Source organism: Vanessa atalanta, chromosome 29 (assembly GCF_905147765.1).
Source record: "Vanessa atalanta chromosome 29, ilVanAtal1.2, whole genome shotgun sequence".
Taxonomy (NCBI): Eukaryota; Metazoa; Arthropoda; class Insecta; order Lepidoptera; family Nymphalidae; genus Vanessa; species Vanessa atalanta.
In genome coordinates, this window is record NC_061899.1 from 79,515 (window position 1) to 98,938 (window position 19,424).

Here is a 19,424-nt window from a genome sequence, read left to right on the forward strand (position 1 = left end):
ATGAGGAAAAAAATAAAATTATTTATATCCTTACTGGAAATCAACATATTGTAAATCCACGCTTTTATGTTTGATATTTCTTGTCTTGAGTAATATGCCTTATTTAACAATGTTTCTTTGACATGGGATTTAAAATTTTTATAGGCCAAGATTTCTTCCCCGGTGTTGCTGGAAATCACTTTCCAGCAACACCGGGGAAGAAATCAAAATAATTATAGTGTGCAAATTATATTTATTAAGATCTATATATACTAGTTAAATTAAGAGAACATACAAAACTATAGCAAGATGGTTTTGTACGTTAATTAAACCACAACAGTATCTCTAGATTTATCCGTTCAGTGCTGTTTCATTTCGCTTTGGCAACTTGATACAAACTCAGTATAGTTTCAGATCCACTGTTTTGATGTTAGCACTTTAAATATTCACTATATTATAAAATTTATTGATTATTTTAATATCTTATAAACACTTTATTTTCAATCAAAACTCAGGAGTCTTTGGTGAATTTGCTGTTATTGTGACTTCGCTCTTTGCAATTTCAGGCACGCTTATTGCGTAGTCTGTAACCTCTCTCAATGAAAAGGCTATCGACTCGTAGATCCCGAATTTTGTTTTTATATTTCATATAGGACTGGCAAATCTGAATGTATGTGATCACCACTGTTCAGAGACTTTGGTATTGTAAGAATTATTGAATAATCATCCTCATATCACCACTGCACCACCAACCTTGGGAGCTAAGTTGTTGCGTCCCTTGTGCCTATAGTTCATTGGCTTAATTACTCTGCAAATCGTATGCGTATTGCTGTTTGGCAGTAGAGTGAGGAGTGGGTGGTTCCTATCCAGACGGACCCAAAGCCCTACAGTAAAGTAAAATACATAAGTGTTTTAAATTTTCTTCGCTTTTTCGCACCAATGATTTGACCGTGAAAGAGCAACAGAAAGACGGACAGAGTTACTTTCGCATTAATAATATTACTATAAGGAGTTTTGATTTGTCTTAAATGATTTTTTTTTTTTTAAATATTTTTTCTTATCGAGCCCTTGAATTAATTTAGGCGTTCCTTACAATGAAACGGCAAAGTTTCGATTTCCCTGACTTTAATATTGAAAACCCGATGCCTTCGGATTAAGTACTGGAGAAGCAATTCAGAAATAAACGTTTGTCAAATTAAATTCCCGACAAGTTTGATAGTCAATACGACCAGTGGGTTGCAAAAATATCAGTGTTTCATACGTGATGCGACAGTGACTGCATCGATGTAAATGTTGGCCTGATTCATATCGGAAAAATCAACAGCTGTGAGGACACCGGCAGAAACCACAACTTTAACTAAATAGTTTAATTCTAATACAAAATACTATTATAATTGTTTTAACATTTTATTTAATAACAAGAATCGTAAGGAAGAATGCCATTACAAAGTCGTCTAATATTGCTTCGTAAAAATGGATGTTAACGTAAAAGTTCCAGTCACGTCTGATTTCCGTATTTTTATTTTAGGAAACTTATTCGTTACACCGGTATTGTTATAAAGAGTAGTTATTTTAGTTTACTTGTTTTTTCCCGAGAATAAATCCATAAGATTGATCATATAATTTTAACTTATAGACGCAATACCTTGTTTTCGCTTATGGTTTTAGAGCAGACTTTTACCAATGTCATTGTGCGGTGGTGACCATTTACCGACAGATAGCCCATTTACCGGCACAAGTTAAGTAAAAACATAAAATACGGATTATTTTAAACTTAACAATATTATTACTTATGGATTTTACAATATAGTAAATTTATATGGGTTTCTTCATGGGCAATAAAACGCCGTTTGAAGCGATAGAAACGCCTGTTAACCTATTTACAGAGTTTATGTTATGTGTTCATGTCTCGGAAGCGATAGCGCGAGAATACGGGCATGTGTCACTGGTGGCGAGCGTATAAGACGACGCTGCCCAAGGTTCTGAGTAACGAAAATGCGACTGGCTGTCTCCGCTCGGACAGCACGTAAAGTTCTTACAGGAAAGAGGTTTTCTGTCGTATCGTATTTCTGGTCTACAGGAATGAGTAAAAACAGTGTCTGTTTAGCAAACACTTGGCACTATAATATGCACAATTTTATGTGGCGAACATTTTTTTTTTATGTAATACGTGATGTTAAGTGGTCACATACACATTGACGCAGTAAGAGATAACATAACATGATACCATTCCTTACGTCGCACAAATGCGCCACCAACCTTGGAGCTAAGATGTTACGTCCCTTGTACCTGAAGTTACACTGACTCAATCACCGAACAACTTCAAACGGGAACACAACAAGACTGAGTGATACTGTTTGGCGATAGAATATCTCATGAGTGGGTACTGAGTAATACATTGACGAACATACTTATGTACCAACTTTAGTTTTATACATTCGTAACATTTAAAACAATAAGGTAAATGTAATATTATATTATTCTGTGATTTAACAAGAAACCGACACTTGAGAGTTTCACGAAATGTTTTGTTATCAGCAATGCATTAGTCGTGTATTATTAATATATAACTAGTGGGTCGCCGCGAAACTTCGCGTTTATTCAACAGATTTTTAGGAATTTCCAAACCAACGACATTTTTCGTTTTGTTTTAATTTTATTGAAAACTGACGCCTGTTCGCACGTTTGTTCTTTTTTATACAGCCATAGCGCCGCTCTCTACCCGGCCGGTAACTTTTTTTCGCTCTTTCTAAAATTAATTATTTCTTAAATCGTGACTATTTAGTAAATTGCAATCAAGAATCCTCTTTAATTTTGTGCACATAGATGCTGTAGCTCTTCACAATAACACCATAACCGATCTTCTACGTGCAGTAATCGTTTCATAAGCCGCGGGACAAAAATCGGTTTACGCTATTAATATATAAGATAAGTAAAGCATGACAAATTTTATTGTCTTTATGACGTTTGACAAATGTTCGTGTTGTTAGTTAAATACATTTAAAGTTAAGAAAATAGTAGAGTTTCGGAAGTCTTGGATCTGAATAAGTCGAAAGCCTTCAAGCCCCAATACTCGAAATTTGTGTCCTCGATAATTCGACATAATCAAAGTCAAAGTCAAAAATCTTCATTCAATATAGAAGTGTTTACACTTGCTTATGCACAGGAATTTAGCACTTCGGACCTGAGAAGAACCGGCGTAAGAAACTCAGCGGGACATATATATATATATTTTTTTCTTTCCATTTTGCATGTACAATAATAATAATATTTTAGTTATATGCCTGGAGTTTAAATTAGTAACCTCTCCAGTGCAAAGAAAAAAATAACTTCAATACAATAATTTGAGCCATACACATTACTATCTTAGAAATATTTTTTACGAGAGTGCAATAACTCTTGGGTATATTGTCAGTTTACGTAATTGAGAGCGATATCTCATTGCCGTGAGCCACGATTAGGTATGATAGAATATAAACAACTTTAAGTCAAAGATAAAACATTCTCTATTCAAGTAGGCTCATAGAAGCACTTTTGGATCGTCATATATTACTGTGTTGAATTACACGTAAAGCTAGCACCAATTCGAAAAGTAGTTTCCTCCGAGAAGAACCAGCCAGACACTCGATAGTCCGTCAGTAAAGTACAATTAAATGTACCTATATATAAGTTTAACATTTACCTCCAATCACGTATTTAAGAAGAAACGACGAAACCTATATAACTCGTTTTTTTCGGGTCTTTCGGGTCCCTTGAAGTTCGACTTACCACGGTACAGTCAATCCAAATACTTTGATTGTTGCTATAATATACAAAACACATGACCAATTGGGTTCGGATTAAATCTATTACTAAGAATGGCTTGAAGTCTGGCCAAGAAGAACCACTAATATTAGTGTCCAGTGTTATAATATATATATTACTTATTACAGTTATAAGTTATGTTTAACGAATTTACAATACAAGTAATTATTATGACCATATTATGACAGAGTTACAAAACAAATATTAAAATACATCCCTACTCCTTAATGGTCTCACAGAATATTCTTAACAATATTTTAGTGCACAATAGCGGGTGCCGACAAATCTACCCACATAAATGAGATGGAAATTTCGACACGACCGGAAAGAGTTTATCCATCAGTCGTGCACGTAAGCGCGTCAACCGCAGCACCGGGAAAAGCTCTCCCAAGGCCAATGTCCGACAGGCGGCAATCGTTAATATTTGTTAAATATTTTTTCGTACAGATTACTCAAGGACAAGCGAATTTACGAAGAGCGCATGTCCATAAATATCTCTACGCAGTCCAATCTTTAATATAAAATAATATATTACCAGCTTTAAAATGTTCAAGAAACTATAGATTCTAGTATCGTACGACGGGCGCGTGTTCGTCTGTTGAGAATAAGATTAACCTCGGGAGAAGTATTCAATGTGCATATTAATTGATCTTAATTGCTTTAATTGATGCGCAACAACCGCATACAATTGAAACTACTTTTCAATTAATACGCTGATTAACAGAGCACGTGGCTCGTGGATATCGCAAGCTGAACCCCGAAGACAATCGAGCGTTCCTCACTGTCTACTTGATACTCGAGATTAGTTTAATATTGGTATTTATTTACCCCCCGACGCCCCCTTACACTTTAGGCACCTCCCACTCGACATATTCTACCGTAATACTTAGTATTACTGTTTGGCGGTAGAATATTTGTGTTATATATTATGTTACTGTAAAAGCTCGAACTACGGTAGATCTTAAGATTTTCCAGTAAAACCTAAGATTTACCGATTATGAATGGTAAATGTCCATAAAACTTTGGGATTCGAACTTTTAAGATTCTTTGAAAATCTTAAGATTTACCTTAGTTCGATCTTTTACAGTAATATATATTATATTACATAAAAAAAGCACTACAAAAGTTATGTTCCGGTTTGAAAGGTGAGTGACAGACAAGGGACATGAAGTATTTTTTATATTAGTGGAGAACGATTAGGAGGCTCACCTGATGGAAAGTCTAATTTCCTCATTAATGACGTTAAATAATAAATACCTACTCATTATTTTCTTATGATGGGCACTTTTAATTTTTTTTATTAACAAATTACTCCCGCGCAAAGACAGTGCGGGTCCCTAGTTAATATAATAAATTAAGTGTTATTCACTCTTAGATCTACCATAGCACATTCTAGATATTACCGGCAATTAAGAGGATGTTCATTGATATTCGCTCCCCATACTTATCCTGGTGGTCCTCCCTTTACACTGATCGTTGGTCTGCCGCTCAGCGATACTCTGTATGGCTGTGTTACGGCTTGAAGTCGGACACAAGGGACACACTATACATAGAAAACAAAAAATGCTTATTTGGGTTTAACGATTATTAAAAATCATTAATATTGGTAAAGTTGACCATTTCAGATGATTGTTTTGATGTCCAAAGTGGTCTTCTAACCGGCCGTCTGTTACCGCAGCGCTGTCCGCGAGTCCAGTATACGTGAAAATATTAAACTCAATAATGTTAAGTTCGGCGCATCGTCGCGTAACAAGTGCTCGACATTTCTTGAGCGCCTGTGCCTGCGCGTGTAACATCTAACTGAAATATATAATCGTGTTTTTTCAAGTAAAAATATAATCTATATGATATAATGTTTCCGCCCCCAGGGCTCCCCCCACGGCTCGGTGATGTCGTGCCAGTCGCTGGCGGCGCGCGCGTTCGCCGAGCCAGACAAGGATCCGCACTGCGCCTCGCGCGCCACCTTCCACAGGTATGTACAGTCTGTCCGGCAGGTGAAACGCATATTTTTTAAAGTTATCAATAAACCTCAAAGCGAGGGGCAGGGGAAGGATGTCATATCTAGAAACGTTTCCTAACTGATATACTTAACCTGTTTATGGTTATTAATTAGTGTATAGTAAATGAATACGTAGCAGAAACGATTCGTTTTGCTTACGAATGGTTGAATAGCCTACGAGCAATAATTCAGAAAAGGTTTCTAGAAATTAGGATTCGTAAGTTTCTAAGTCGAATGAATATAACGTTACTTAACCGATCGGTTACTGGTGTACAGTAGCGATTAGTTAGAAATAGTGACTCCCCAAATGACAACGAACTTTCGCGACTCAAGAATGTAATGCTAAATGCATCTAACTATACAATTTTAATACATTTCAGAACGGTGCGCTTCAGTCCAGATTCTAGAAGTCAATCTAGAACTCCCAATGACACTGAATGCAAGCGAGAAACGTCAGGTGAGATCTATATGTACCTACAGCCGATTCTCGAGCCACGAGTGTACAACGCCATTAAACAGTTTTGATTTGAATTGACGCCATTGGTTGATATCTAAGTAGTCTGTCGTAGTCGATTCGTGAAAAAAATTATGTTTGGTATGAGTAGTTTTATAGAAATAGCGTTGTTGTTATAAATAAAGATACATGTATCACTAGTCAAAAGCTGCTTGTTGTGTACAACCCAACTGAGCTATTTGCAAATCGCATAGAGTAGGTTAATCTTAGGTTTGTTTATCTTTACTCCTCCCGCTATTTGATCAATACTGGAGAGGTCGGGTGTACTATATATACAGTATTTTGGGGTGATACCATACCATACCACTGGGTGGGTCACATGTTTGATAATGCTGAAGTTTGACTTGTCCTTTAGATGGATGACCTGTCACTCGAGGGAGTTTTAAAATGCGATCTGCGCTAATTTCCAAAATCAGTGTCAGTGTCCGCTGTTTCATGTCGGTCTGTTGGTGTGTCGCAGGCTCGCTGTCGCTGAGCGCGCTGGCGGGCGCCATGAGCCAGTCGGCGCCCGGCGCCGCGCAGGCCTTCGCGCTGCGGGACGCGGTGAGCCCCTCTGCGCACATCTCGCGCCTCCAAAGAATTTTTCTTTTAAATCGAATAGCATTTTAAGGATACTCGTCCTGTTTGATGATATATGATGAATTTAAAAAGTATATGTATTGGACCTCAACGGACCTTACGGAGACCTATCGATGAAATGATAATGACCCTACCATTATCATTTCATCGATACAGCAATTCCTCAGATGACGTGCAAATTTTTAAATTGGTCTTGCGTGTTCAGTAGTGCTGGATGGAGGATGAATATTTTATTGTATTATTTTGTAAAAATAATGTATTTACTGAAAATTACTTTCTTATTAAAAGTAAGAGACTTATCCGGCCGATACGATTACGCTGGAACGAGTAACTATTAAAAACTTCATTATACAAAACGCGTGAATTAAGTCAATTGAAATAGATGTACAATGAAAGAACTGTTAGTACAGTCAACAAAAAGAGTTTGTACGAATACACCACATTAGCTATTAAGGTCGTCATTAGATATATTTGTTCGCGTATTTACGTTGTTAAATTAGCTAACGTAAGTAGTACAAATAATAAAATTCAGTTTATTTGTTCAAGTGGTTCTTTCTAGGTGTTTTATTACACTTTGAGTAGTTAGTCGCGCGACACTCCGCATTAGTTAACCATTATTACGATAAGTCATTCAAACTATCACAACAGTAATTAACGACAATAACAACGACATATGACGACAAAACAATAACAAATTAATTTTAGTAACTTAACGACACAAACAGCCCGGTGCGTTACGAACACGATCCAGTTAAAATAGCATCATGACTACCTTATTTTTCTTAAGCGAGTAACAGTCGGTAAATGCCTCACTGTCGGAAAGTCTCCTCTCGTTAGAAGAAGAGCGCAGTCCATCACGCTCCTCCGATCCGGTTTTTCCTCCCGATGTTTGACTTGGAGGTCATAGATCTCCATCGGTGCGACACACGCGTGTATAAAGTTGTGACCACGATTGCGCAGTCGCCGCCCCCCTCGTGCCGCTTCCCCAAGCTGGAGGAGTGCGCGCACTTCCACTACGAGCGCGTGCGGCTGGGCGGCCTGCGCGTGTCGCTGGTGCCGTGCGACTCGCCCGCCGACTCGCCGAGCGAAGGTGAGCCCCTCGCCCGCCCCGCTCCCCCCCGCGCCCCCCCGCGCCCCGCGCCCCCCGCGCCCGAGTCACCCGCGCCGTCTGTGCAGGCTGGGTGTGCCTGCGGGTGCGCTCGCACGTCAACGAGTCGCCGACGGCGTCGCGCGCGCTGTCGGCGAGCTGGACGGAGGCGAGCGACGTGCGCGAGTGGACGCTCACCCGCAACAAGGACAACTTCCTGCAGCTCGACGACATACTGCACCGGTGAGTGCTCGCAGTAAGCCGAGGCCCGGGACTGAAATTGCTTACAAACTTCATGTTACTATTATAGAAGTCGTGATACGTCTCCGAGTAGAGTTGCCTACTATAACCACGACTTCGCGTTCTCGTTACAGGTGTATATACGACCGTAAAGTGTCCGGGCTCCCGAACCTGAAGGACGCCATGACGCCGGAGCTGCTGCAGGACGAGGACGAGTACAAGCAGCTCATCTCGGACTACGTGCACCACCTGTCCATCATCGCGGACGACTCCATCAACTGCGGGCCCGCTCTCAACTGGTTACAGATGGACAATAAGGGTGAGTTTCATTCGGTACATCAGTGTGTAATCGAATACGATAGTGTTATAATTATCGAACACTGACAAGATTTAAATTTCTTTATATATCTGCTTTCGCTCTCTGTGGGGGAGGAGTGAGGTGTAAGGTACCTCCACCCGACTGACTAAACTGAAATTTTGCACATACTCTTGGTGATTTAAATTCTGGGTCTACTTAATGAGGTATTAGCGTTTTGTCGGTCTTGTCCGAGTCTCCATCCTCATCAGATACAGAGTGTCTGTGTTTTCCCCCACACATGATATTATAATATCTCCTGCACAGTTGACTAATTTTTTGGAACATTTCGTGATAAGTGGTCACTGTCGCCAATGGACATTGGTGCTGTAAGAAATATTAACAATAACTAATATGGGCAATGCGCCGTGAAGTTCAGAAGATAAGGTGCTACGTCCCTTTAGATACTATTCTAGGTCTAATCGGAATTCTGGGTACCGGGACCGATCTGGTCATTCCGTTAGACGAACACTCGGAGGTGAACTATACCGCGAGCCTCCCGACTGCGAGTGGTCAGTCGTCAGTACTCCCCGGTTGTCCACAGGTCACAAGCTGCTCGTGTCGAACGAAGACTCGAGCTCCATAAACACGCCCGCCGTCGCCGCCGCCTACTCCGTCCGGAAATACGTGTCGCAGGTCCAATCCAATCCGATATGTCTTTATTATAATATTCCACTGAACTACTTATTTCCACTATAATTTTAGTCCCAAAGTTCCGACAGGAACATGGACACGCCGCGCCGTTTTTCGCGAACCCAATTAATCAAGATCAATGATTTCACGTATCAGAGTTATTTAATTTGCTTTACTAATCTTGTGTTTGCGATTGACGTCAAATTGGATTTGTTTATCTTAGTTATCAGTTAAATTATTGAAGTAAACAGTAAAGTTATACAACTTGTGTGTTGGCCCGTCAACGAGTAACCGACTCAACCCCGTGCCAGGCTTATAGACATGAGCGTGTGTTGGTTGCAGGCGCGGGACGAGATCAGCTTCGAGGTCGGCGACATGATATCTATAATCGACATGCCAGGTAACGCGTCGCCACAGTCCCCCCCCCCCTACCCTACCCCACCGCGGAGCGCCCAGCTAATGAGTGTGTACCGTCGCAGGCCCGCAGGAGTCCACGTGGTGGCGCGGCAAGCGCGGCTTCCGGGTGGGCTTCTTCCCCCACCACTGCGTCGCCGTCATCGGGGACAAGGTGCCGCGACACATGACGCAGCCGCCCCCCATCGTCGGGTAACTATGCGCACTACCCGCACGTTGCGCGCACCAGGCGCACTACGACCCGAACCGTCGTCGAACTCGTCACGAGGCGCTCTCTATTCTCGTCTGTTGAACGAGTCGGAAGTCGATGGCGGATTTCTCTTCGACGAAGTCAATCATTAATATGTATTGTTCAACGTTCAGGTCAGTAGCGGTCGCCCCGATCAAGCCCGTCCTCAGGAAGCACGGCAAGCTGATCTCGCTGTTCCGAAGCTTCATCCTGTCCCGGCCGTCGAGGCGGAGTCTGAAGCAGCAGGGCATCCTGCGGGAGAGGGTGTTCGGCTGCGACCTGGGCGAGCACCTGCTGAACTGCGGACACGACGGTAAGCGGGATCCGAGCGATATAGCGAGTCCATACAATACACAAGTCCACACGACGACCCGACGGGTCCGGCCGCAGTGCCGCAGGTGCTGGCCGAGTGCGCCAGCGGCATCGAGCGGCGCGGCGCCGTGGACGGCGTGTACCGGCTGTCGGGCGGCGCGGCGCTCACGCAGCGCCTGCGCGCCGCCTTCGACGCGGGCGCGCGCGTGGACCTGGCGCCCGCGCTGCAGCGCGACCCGCACGCGCTGGCCTCGCTGCTCAAGATGTACTTCCGCGAGCTGCCCAACCCGCTGTGCACCTACCAGCTGTACGACGCCTTCGTGCGCGCCGTGCAGGCGCCCGAGGAGCTGCGCCTGCGCGCCGTGCGCGACACCGTGGTCAAGCTGCCGCCGCCGCACTACCGCACGCTGGCCTACCTGGCGCGCCACCTGCGCCGCGTGTCGCTGCTGAGCGCCTCCACCGGCATGACGGCGCGCAACATGGCCATCGTGTGGGCGCCCAACCTGCTGCGCTCGCCCGAGCCGCAGCACGCGCTGCAGGGCGTGGCCGTGCAGGCCGTGGTCACCGAGTTCCTCATCTGCTACGCCGAGGAGCTGTTCGCGCAGGAGCAGGGCGCCGACTCGGGGCCCAGCTCGCTCGAGCAGGTGCGTGCCCCCCCTGGCGTCGATGCGCTTCCGACGCGGTCGCCGCGTGCTGATGCTCCCATTTATACTGTAATCTTGCAGGACTGCTACGACTCTCATGTGGAGCTGAGGTGTCTCAACGAAATAAGCAGGCGGCCGAAGAGCCTGCCTCTCAATCCTCCCACCAAGCTGTTGAGGTACGTTCTCATTATACCCCGCTACATAACACTATTATTGGTATGAGAAATATGATTATTAAATGTACCTGTAAAAATAGATTTGAATTGATCGTATTTATCCCCCGCAGCCTGGAGGAAGCCCGTCGCCGCGGTCGGGAGATCATCCCCCCCACTCTGCGACCCGCCGGACACGTGCCGCCCAAGTATATTGAGGTGAGTTGGTTTTGCCGCTAAAATATTCTTCGTACTCAAATATATACCAATAGTAATGGCGGTCGGTCGTATGGTGCACAATTTGCCACAGTGCCACCTAGCGGCGAGATATGATGATGGGGAGAGCAATGTGGATTATATAACCTTATCTGTAAAAAAAAGTGGCATAATAAGATTCCAATACAAGCCCTGGAGTCCCGTCTTCCACCTTACATAGCTAGAGTATTTACTTATTGACGTATTTAGTTTCTTAAAAGTCATTAAGTACATCGCTGTGTGTTGTAACTAGTTCGTCTGTTTTCTTTTCCATAGGTGGGGTCGGGTCCGAACAACCTACCGCAGTACCACACGATACTGGATCTACCCGTGCCAGGTGAGTTTTTCCACTCTGATAGTAAGTTATAACATCACTCAGTACGTGTTACGGCAATTAAAGGTTACTGTGATAATATTTAGTGTGTAATAACTGTTTTTGTCTTCAAAGATACATAACAAGACACTAATAATACTCTCGAGACTTTTGCTGGTTACATCACACCAAAGTCGAGCCAAGTCTCTCTGAAGTGAGCCGTAATAATTGGGAAATACTTGTAATAATGTTTCAAATTTGCAGTAAATAAAAAGATATAAGTGCTTAAAAAGTATTCAACTCTACCGATAGTAAAAATGTTGAACAAAATTGGACCTAGGTATGAACCTTGAGGAACACCAGATTGATCTAAACCCACAATTATTTACAACAACCACTGAATCATTGCTGCTGGGTAGGATGTAAACCAATTTATCACATTACGTAACGCCGACCAAAGTCTTCGTATGTCTCATAGACGTTTTGGCCAGAATCAACTGCTCTAGAAATTACGATTAAATTTAAGTGAGTTTTGTCGACGTGGACTATTTAAAAAACATGCTAATGTGGAGCAATCACTTGTACCGACACTTGATCGTCCGTCCGGTGTCGCAGGCTCCAAGCGCGCCCTGAAGCGCTCCCCGTCCGGCTGGCGCGGCCTCTTCAGCCGCAGCAAGCGGCCGCCCAGCGCGCCGCCCGCGCCCCCCGCGCCCGTAAGCCGCACGCACAAACACACGCCCACGCACACACACACGAGCTCGCGCACTGACCGCCGCTGCCCGCAGGCGCCGTGCCCGGCGGCGCTGCGGCCCGCCAAGTCGTGCGAGTCGCTGACGTCGGAGTCGGACGCGCTGCCGCCGCTGGCCGCCGCCGCCGCGCCGCTCAAGCAGCACACGCGCTCCGCCTCGTGCGACTCGTACTTCGAGCCGTGGCAGGCCGAGCTGGCCGGCATGCGCCTGCGCCTGTCGCCGCAGGAGCGCGACCGCAACATGTTCAGCGAGGAGGACGACGCCGCCGCGCTGGCGCCCAGCCCGCCCGACTCCGCGCCCGCCAGCGCCGCCGCCTCGCCGCGCCGCCCCGACGCCGACCCCGCCGAGAGGTGAGCCCCGCCCTGCCCTCCCCCCCTCCCCCACACACACACACGCACTCTGTACGCGCGGCGTGTTGCAGGAAGCGAGCCGCGCTGGCGAGGCTGGAGGCGCAGGTGGCGCAGCTCGGGTACATCGACGGCGACGCCGACGCCGCCGCCGACGGCCAGCCCGCCAAGAGGTACCACCCGACGCTCGATGGACCGGGTCGACCGACTGTTGCTAGTTTTCCTTTAAAATGACGTGAAATAAAGTGAAACGTCTGCTTGTATCTAATTTCAGAATATGCAAAGATCGAGACAGTCCGCTGTCGTCGACCTCCGACTTCCAAACCTCCCTGACGAACGTGAAGCTCAGGTAGGCCTTCACTGCGACTTGTGTGTACTTACTTAGTTGGTGTGCGCTTGATGTATGTTCTCGTTGTTCGATGTCTTTACTAATTCGAAAACTATCGTTTTGTTATTATTATTACTACAGAGTTCACCCTCTCATAAGACTACGAGATTGGACCCCAAATTTATATTTAAAATTAAACCATACGGAATGATTCAATGTTCAGTTGAAAAAATATTTTTCAATATATTGGAGCTCATAGAACAAAAACGTGTCGTGTTACACGTGAAATTTTTACTTTGTCTTGGCGCTTGAGTTGTGTAAACAGAATTAGGAAATTAGTTTAAATGATTTAGATAATATGTATTATTGGAAGGTCGTCTCTCTGAGGATCGTGAAAGAGAAATCGTAACACACGATTGTTCGACAACGAACCATTATTGTCGATTAAACTTCAAAAAATCTTCTAAAAACATAATTAGCATAAATAGCTACCGATTCTTTTCCAGGATAATCAAATACACTTTACAATCACCACACAAAGCATACGAGGTAACGTCACCGCTAACACTAAACAGCGCGCGAACTAAAATCATTACTAAGTTTCACAAACTAATCAATAACTTGCAGAGATCGAAACTCGCCGAGGAAACAAAAAAACACATCACGGTACAGCGGCTTACACAATCCGGTTCTGACCGATCCGGACAAGCCTCTATCGCGACTGACGTGGCACGGGAAGGACGGGCATTCCACGCTGATCAAGATCGACTGGCCGGCCGAGAACTCGTCCGTCAGCAACTTGACGACCAGCACCGTCAACTCGACGCCGGTGACGCCGGTCACTCCGGTCTACGACCCGCTCGAGAGCGACTCGGAGGTCAGCGAAAACAAACACACGATTACGATCAAGAGTAGCGATTGTAACAATTGCGACGAGGAGAAGTGTCTCAAGTGCGAACTGAAAGCCACAGACTACGAGAACATGAAGGAAATGGCGCGCGACTACTCCGAGCACAACCTGCACGACAGTCTGGAGCCCAGCCCGCTACACTCGACCGACATCAGCTACCAGAACCTCAACAGGCTGTCGGCCGTGTCGACGTCCTCCAACTCGGAGCAGCACTCCCACAAGAAAGAGGGTGACGTCATGAAAGTGATGACGTCCTCGCACGAGAGCTCGTCGAGCTACTCCAACGTTAGTTACAAACAAGATGAGTTGTACGAGTGCTACAACTTCACGAGACCCAATTACATCAATCTCTCGTCGAGTACGTCCAAGAGCTCGCCCGGGAGCCCTTTGAAGAGTCCGATAAAATCAACGATCAGTATAACGTTCAGATCTCCCGTCAAGACTAAAACTCCCGACTACGAACCGATAGGAAATAGCGAGACTCCGACCAATGAGAGGGATTCGGTGTACGAAGATATAGATTTGGAGAAAAATCTATCCATAGTCGAGGATGCCAGTGTCCCGCAGACGGACGCGAGTCTGCCGACGCAACAGGCGTGTCAGCCGGAAGACTTCGACCACGATCTCATCATACTCGAAACTCCGACTGAATCCAATGTGGACAACGGCGTAGGTGTGTACAGCCAGGTTAAGTTCTTCAAGAAAAGCATAGAGGAAGTTAACGCTATGATACTAGAAACGCCCGAGAGAGAGACGGAATATGAAAATGTAGCGTTTGCGGAAACGAGACAACGCGAATACGAAAATATAAATGTTGATACTCTTAAAATCTGTGATAAAGTAGAAATAAGTAGTGTAGATACAGGGGAAAACGAATCTTTGGAGAGAGAAAATGGTAATGTCATAAAGCCGAGAATCGCCACAAAGAACTTAAACGTCAGAGAGCTGGCGATACGGTTTGAAAGCCCAACGGAGCAAAAGGGACCGTTCACGTTCGATAAATTTAAGACCGACGTGAAGTACCCCACCTTAGAGCGAAAGGACGACAAACGAGAGGCGAGGAAGAAAGAGACAAAAAATCCTCCGCCCATTTCACCGAAAACTTACAAATTAACGAAAAATTCGAATGCTAGATCGCTGGACGAAAACGCATTCATTAAAGAATTCGGTAACGATAAGGACAGGCGAAGGAGCATGGAGGTGAAAGACGTCAAGCGACAGTCGAAGTACTTCCCAGACCTTAATTTGAACATGGAGGAATCGGAGACGAAACTAGAAAGCATAACACCCACTACGGAAAATAAATTATCTCTGATACAGAGATTTGACGTCCAAAAGCCAACCGATTTGAAGAATATAATAGGCTTTGACACGGAGAAGAAATTAAGTCGGGAAAGAATCGAAAAATATAAGGAGGAGAGGAGGAATTTCCTCAGGGAGAAGTACAGCTCCCAATCGTTCAGAAGTAATCCCGAGCAGTTGACTCGCATCAAACTAAAAAAAGACGATAAGAATGACTGTGAGAGGTTAAAAGAAGACCTGCCCAAGTTCGAACGGAGGAACACCGTCGACCTCGGGCAGAGGATGCGCTTTTCCCTAGCCAGGAGTGCGAACAACCTGGACACCATACCGTCCCCCGTGAGCCCTAGTGACGAGCTGCCTCGGAATGGCGAGGCGAGTGAACGGGGCCGAGACGAGAGGTATGTTTTAACGTGAGCTTTTTAAATTCTGATAATTGTTGTATTTTCTCACTCCTTAATAATAATAAATAACTTAATGTAAGTCTTCATCCCGCCGATCGATTCCTAATTCTTCGTTTTTGAATAAAAAAATCATTTAAAAATTGCTTTACTAATGTCCAATACATTTTATAAGTAAGTTAATGTTTGATATATTTCTACGAGCGTTGGGTTTGCATTCAAAGTTGGTAGTTGTTTTGATTAGACATGCGTCATGGGCTCTAGAAGTCAGTGCTTACTATATTTAGGATATGGATATTTCAAACAGATTGAAATAAATAAATATGTAAATAAAACGTTCCTGCAACCCAATTCACACATTGACAACTAAATTAAATTCACAGGAGAGAAAAAATTTCACCTTCATACAACATTCGCGACATGGCCGCCATTTTCGAGCAGAAATCACAAAGCAACGGTTGACGCTCGCACCGTTATAACGTGTAACGTCAACCGTTATAACGTTACGAAATAACAATAATCCCGTTGCGAGTGAAACCGTTATTACTTAAGTTATTTGAAATCGTTTTTATTGGAAGGCTTTTTGAAAATGTAATGTGTTTAATGTTGGATAAGATTAATTATTTACTTATAATCGAATTAGCTGAATTTGTCAACGAATTGTCGTCAGTGTACCGCACATAGTAAAATAAATTCGATCGTTAAAAGGTTTGGTGTTATTGTGCCGATAATATACTAAGAGTCACGGGTCCGTTTGTTAATTACGAGTTCGTTTGTAAACGCTGATTGCATTGTTACTTTTGGCTAAATTTTATTAATTAATTCTAAAGTAAATAAAAAACTCAAGAGAATAATACGTCTAGCTCAAACGCCACCATTCCGTGTCAACAAAGTTGTATTCATCATACATAAGAACTATTTACATTCAAAACTTAATAAATACATATACAGATGAAATGTTAAAGATAACTGTACGAATGGTGACAGCGATGGATGGCGGCAGAGTGCTAGCAACGTTACGTCATTTCGAGATCGCAGATCTGAATGTATACTGTGAATGGCCATACTGAATATAATTATGTTTCTCGTGTAATAAACTTGGAAGCTTAGGGATCGTTGTTTGTTATTATTATTTATTTTTTAAACTATAGTTTTAATATTTGACTCGAGAAAATACTGCATTACAATACTGGTTCGGTGTCGCCAACTCTTGTATCATTTGTTTCTAATTATAATCAATGAAAAAGAAACGAGTACTGTAATTATTAATTAATTTTGTCATTGGAAGACGTTGAATCGGTCACAGGTAATATTAAAATTAAAACACAGTGGCCGATACAACAAACAGCAACAATATTCAGCGTAAGCGAATTTTCATTGTCCTTGAGACAAGTTTCATTAAAATATAATCCTCACTATAGTTGTCTTTCGATTACTAAAGATAAATTAATTTTTGTTTTTTTTTTTTTTGATCGCATTGCACATCGAGGATAAATTAAGTCAAAAATAAATAAAATAAACGGTCAACATTAGTCAGTAATGAGTGACAATTACATTTCCGCGTTGACTTTGTCTCATTTAGACGGAACGGTCAGTTCGATCTCGTTTTTATTAACGTTACCTTTAGAACTGTCGAGTGATGCAGTGTTTTCTCTCGAAGTCGGTAACGAAACATCACGACTCTAGTATTATTAATGGTTATGCTATTATTCTATGAATAGTTGTGTTATGTGTTGTGAACATTTGAATCTCTTTTATTTTACAATTTCGGAAAAGTATTCGAATAGAAGCCTGACGTCACGGCGACTGCGAGGGTGCACGCGGACGATGCATTACAAGCACGAGGGGAAAAAATATTATTCAATTTCCATACAAATTGTTCGTCATGTCTTCAGAAATAACTGTTTCTGCTAAAACAATAATATATTAATTTATAATACTTCTTATAAAATGTAAAATATTCTTAGCAATGAATTATTTTTATCTCCAGCACCTTAAAGTCAACTAGATAAACATATTTATCTGTAGACTCATTATTTCATATAGCAACACTACGAGTATTAATGAGAAACGCCGTGTTGCCATATTACAATTTGCATTTATTGTTTTACAAGGATCGATTTTCTATAAACTAACGTTGAATTTTAAAATACAAGACGAATTTTATTAAGAATATATATTAAGTTCAATAATAATGACAAATGGACAAATTTATATTAATAAAAAATAAGAATCATAGATTTGAAATTTAATTCTTGATAATACAATACCAGTAGGGGAGTTCTCTCGCTGGCAACCGTATCGATTAGATATGAAAAGTTTTATGAAATAATAAATTTAAGACAATAACATGAATTGATTGTAAATCGCATTGTTCTTCTCCGACAGTTCACCCGAAATGTTTCAATATTCTTATAAAAAGCTTTTGACGTTTTGTAATATACTCGAGAATTTACTGAACGGCTTAAAAGAAATTCTTCTGTGTTTTTTAAACCACAACACGTAATACGAACGACACGGTGGAATATTTTGTCGTCAAATTAGTATTTATTATCTGAAAACGTCTGTACGTATTACAAACAGTGCTCGATTCGCTTCACACAACCTCTAAACTAATTTGATATTACGAAAACTTCTGCTGTCTCGTTTTAACCGCACACGTTAGAAAGAGATAACCAATATTGACAAATTATTTTAGAGATTGTGTGAAGTTAATTGAGCAAAAACTTCGTTGTTTTAAAGGATTTCTTTTAAGCCATTGTAATAAATCTCTTCTTAAATATAACAGACTGTAAATCTGCCAAATGTATGTAATATTTCCTGCATTTTGTAAATTGTTGTGTATTTGTGGAAAAATAATGTGTTTGACCAAACAATCGACTCAACGATGAGTCTTTTTAGGTAACAAGTATCAGTTATAATAAAGCGTGAGATTTTATAGCTTAATATTATTATCAAAACTTGAAAACGTTGGGTCTAAAGTCTGGCCGGTGAGATGAGGCCTTGAGTTGTTCACTTGTAAAAATAGAGATTTAGTATTTATTAAAAAATATAAATCTGTCGCTAAATTACAACATTTATTGTTAGTTGACCAATTTGTGTTAAATGATGTTAGTTGTTAGTACGGCAAATTGAAGATAGGAATCTTTTTGGATACAATTTTTGGACATCTCAAAGATACAACGCGTTCTCTCAGCGGCCGGACCAGCTTACTAATCCTAACCCCGCGAGTAAATTTATTGAAAAAAGGGACGTCACATTGCGTTATGAGGTAACAATGGTCATTCTCATTATATTTCCAAATATATAAAGATCTTCTAAGGTTCTTCATTGTATCCATTTCTCATAAGCGTAACTTAACGTAAGGGTATTTGTAAAATATAACGAGCGCGGCCCTCGAACTGCATTTGGGACGAATATGTGATTTTACAAATTGGGACCACAAGCCGAGGTCGCTGGATCTGCTGTCCTTTGTCGTGTTAGAATATAGAAGTTATCTTCAATAGTCAGCCAGTGGAATGTGGAAGTTCAACAGCAAGTTCAAGTTAGTTTTAACCAAATGCAGTCTCGTGTTGTAATTATACAAACTGAGCTTTAAGCGACTCCTCGGAGCTTTGCTGTATTTATAAAGTGTAATTTATTATGTGATGTTTAATGAAAAAATTCTACCGGCTTGTACCCTAGAGTAGCGAACGAAATTGAATATACACAATAAAAACGTATTATTGAAATTATTTACGTTTTTTATTTGTTTTTTTTTTTACCTCCTTAAGATGCCCTCCGTTAAAACATAAAAAACACAGCCAGATGAACTTTCGCACAGCAATTGCTTATGGAACGAACGAACAGGATTTTCCAAAATTCATCCCCTGTCAACGCCC

General features: G+C 42.3%; 1 protein-coding gene across 7 annotated transcripts in view; it reads left to right on the forward strand.

Annotated features, from left to right (window-relative positions):
* Nucleotides 1–19,277, forward strand: part of LOC125075073 (GTPase-activating protein CdGAPr) — a 70,315-nt gene extending 51,038 nt beyond the window's left edge. For 3 of the 7 annotated variants that reach the window (XM_047686656.1, XM_047686652.1, XM_047686651.1), the window contains exons 2-20: nt 5,652–5,755; nt 6,163–6,239; nt 6,757–6,839; nt 7,836–7,965; nt 8,052–8,205; nt 8,337–8,521; nt 9,102–9,193; nt 9,533–9,590; nt 9,670–9,796; nt 9,968–10,146; nt 10,224–10,789; nt 10,871–10,965; nt 11,076–11,160; nt 11,473–11,533; nt 12,125–12,608; nt 12,680–12,778; nt 12,880–12,954; nt 13,561–15,543; nt 15,927–19,277. In XM_047686656.1, coding sequence (XP_047542612.1) covers nt 5,673–5,755; nt 6,163–6,239; nt 6,757–6,839; nt 7,836–7,965; nt 8,052–8,205; nt 8,337–8,521; nt 9,102–9,193; nt 9,533–9,590; nt 9,670–9,796; nt 9,968–10,146; nt 10,224–10,789; nt 10,871–10,965; nt 11,076–11,160; nt 11,473–11,533; nt 12,125–12,608; nt 12,680–12,778; nt 12,880–12,954; nt 13,561–15,543; nt 15,927–16,005 — 4,695 coding nt within the window. In that variant the 5' untranslated portion in view covers nt 5,652–5,672 and the 3' untranslated portion in view covers nt 16,006–19,277. Of the gene's footprint in view, nt 1–5,644; nt 5,756–6,162; nt 6,240–6,756; nt 6,840–7,835; nt 7,966–8,051; nt 8,206–8,336; nt 8,522–9,101; nt 9,194–9,532; nt 9,591–9,669; nt 9,797–9,967; nt 10,147–10,223; nt 10,790–10,870; nt 10,966–11,075; nt 11,161–11,472; nt 11,534–12,124; nt 12,609–12,679; nt 12,779–12,879; nt 12,955–13,560; nt 15,544–15,926 lie in introns of all 7 variants that reach the window. The other 4 variants (XM_047686657.1, XM_047686653.1, XM_047686655.1 and 1 more) reach the window with 4 other exon arrangements.
* The last annotated feature ends 147 nt before the right edge of the window (nt 19,278–19,424 follow it).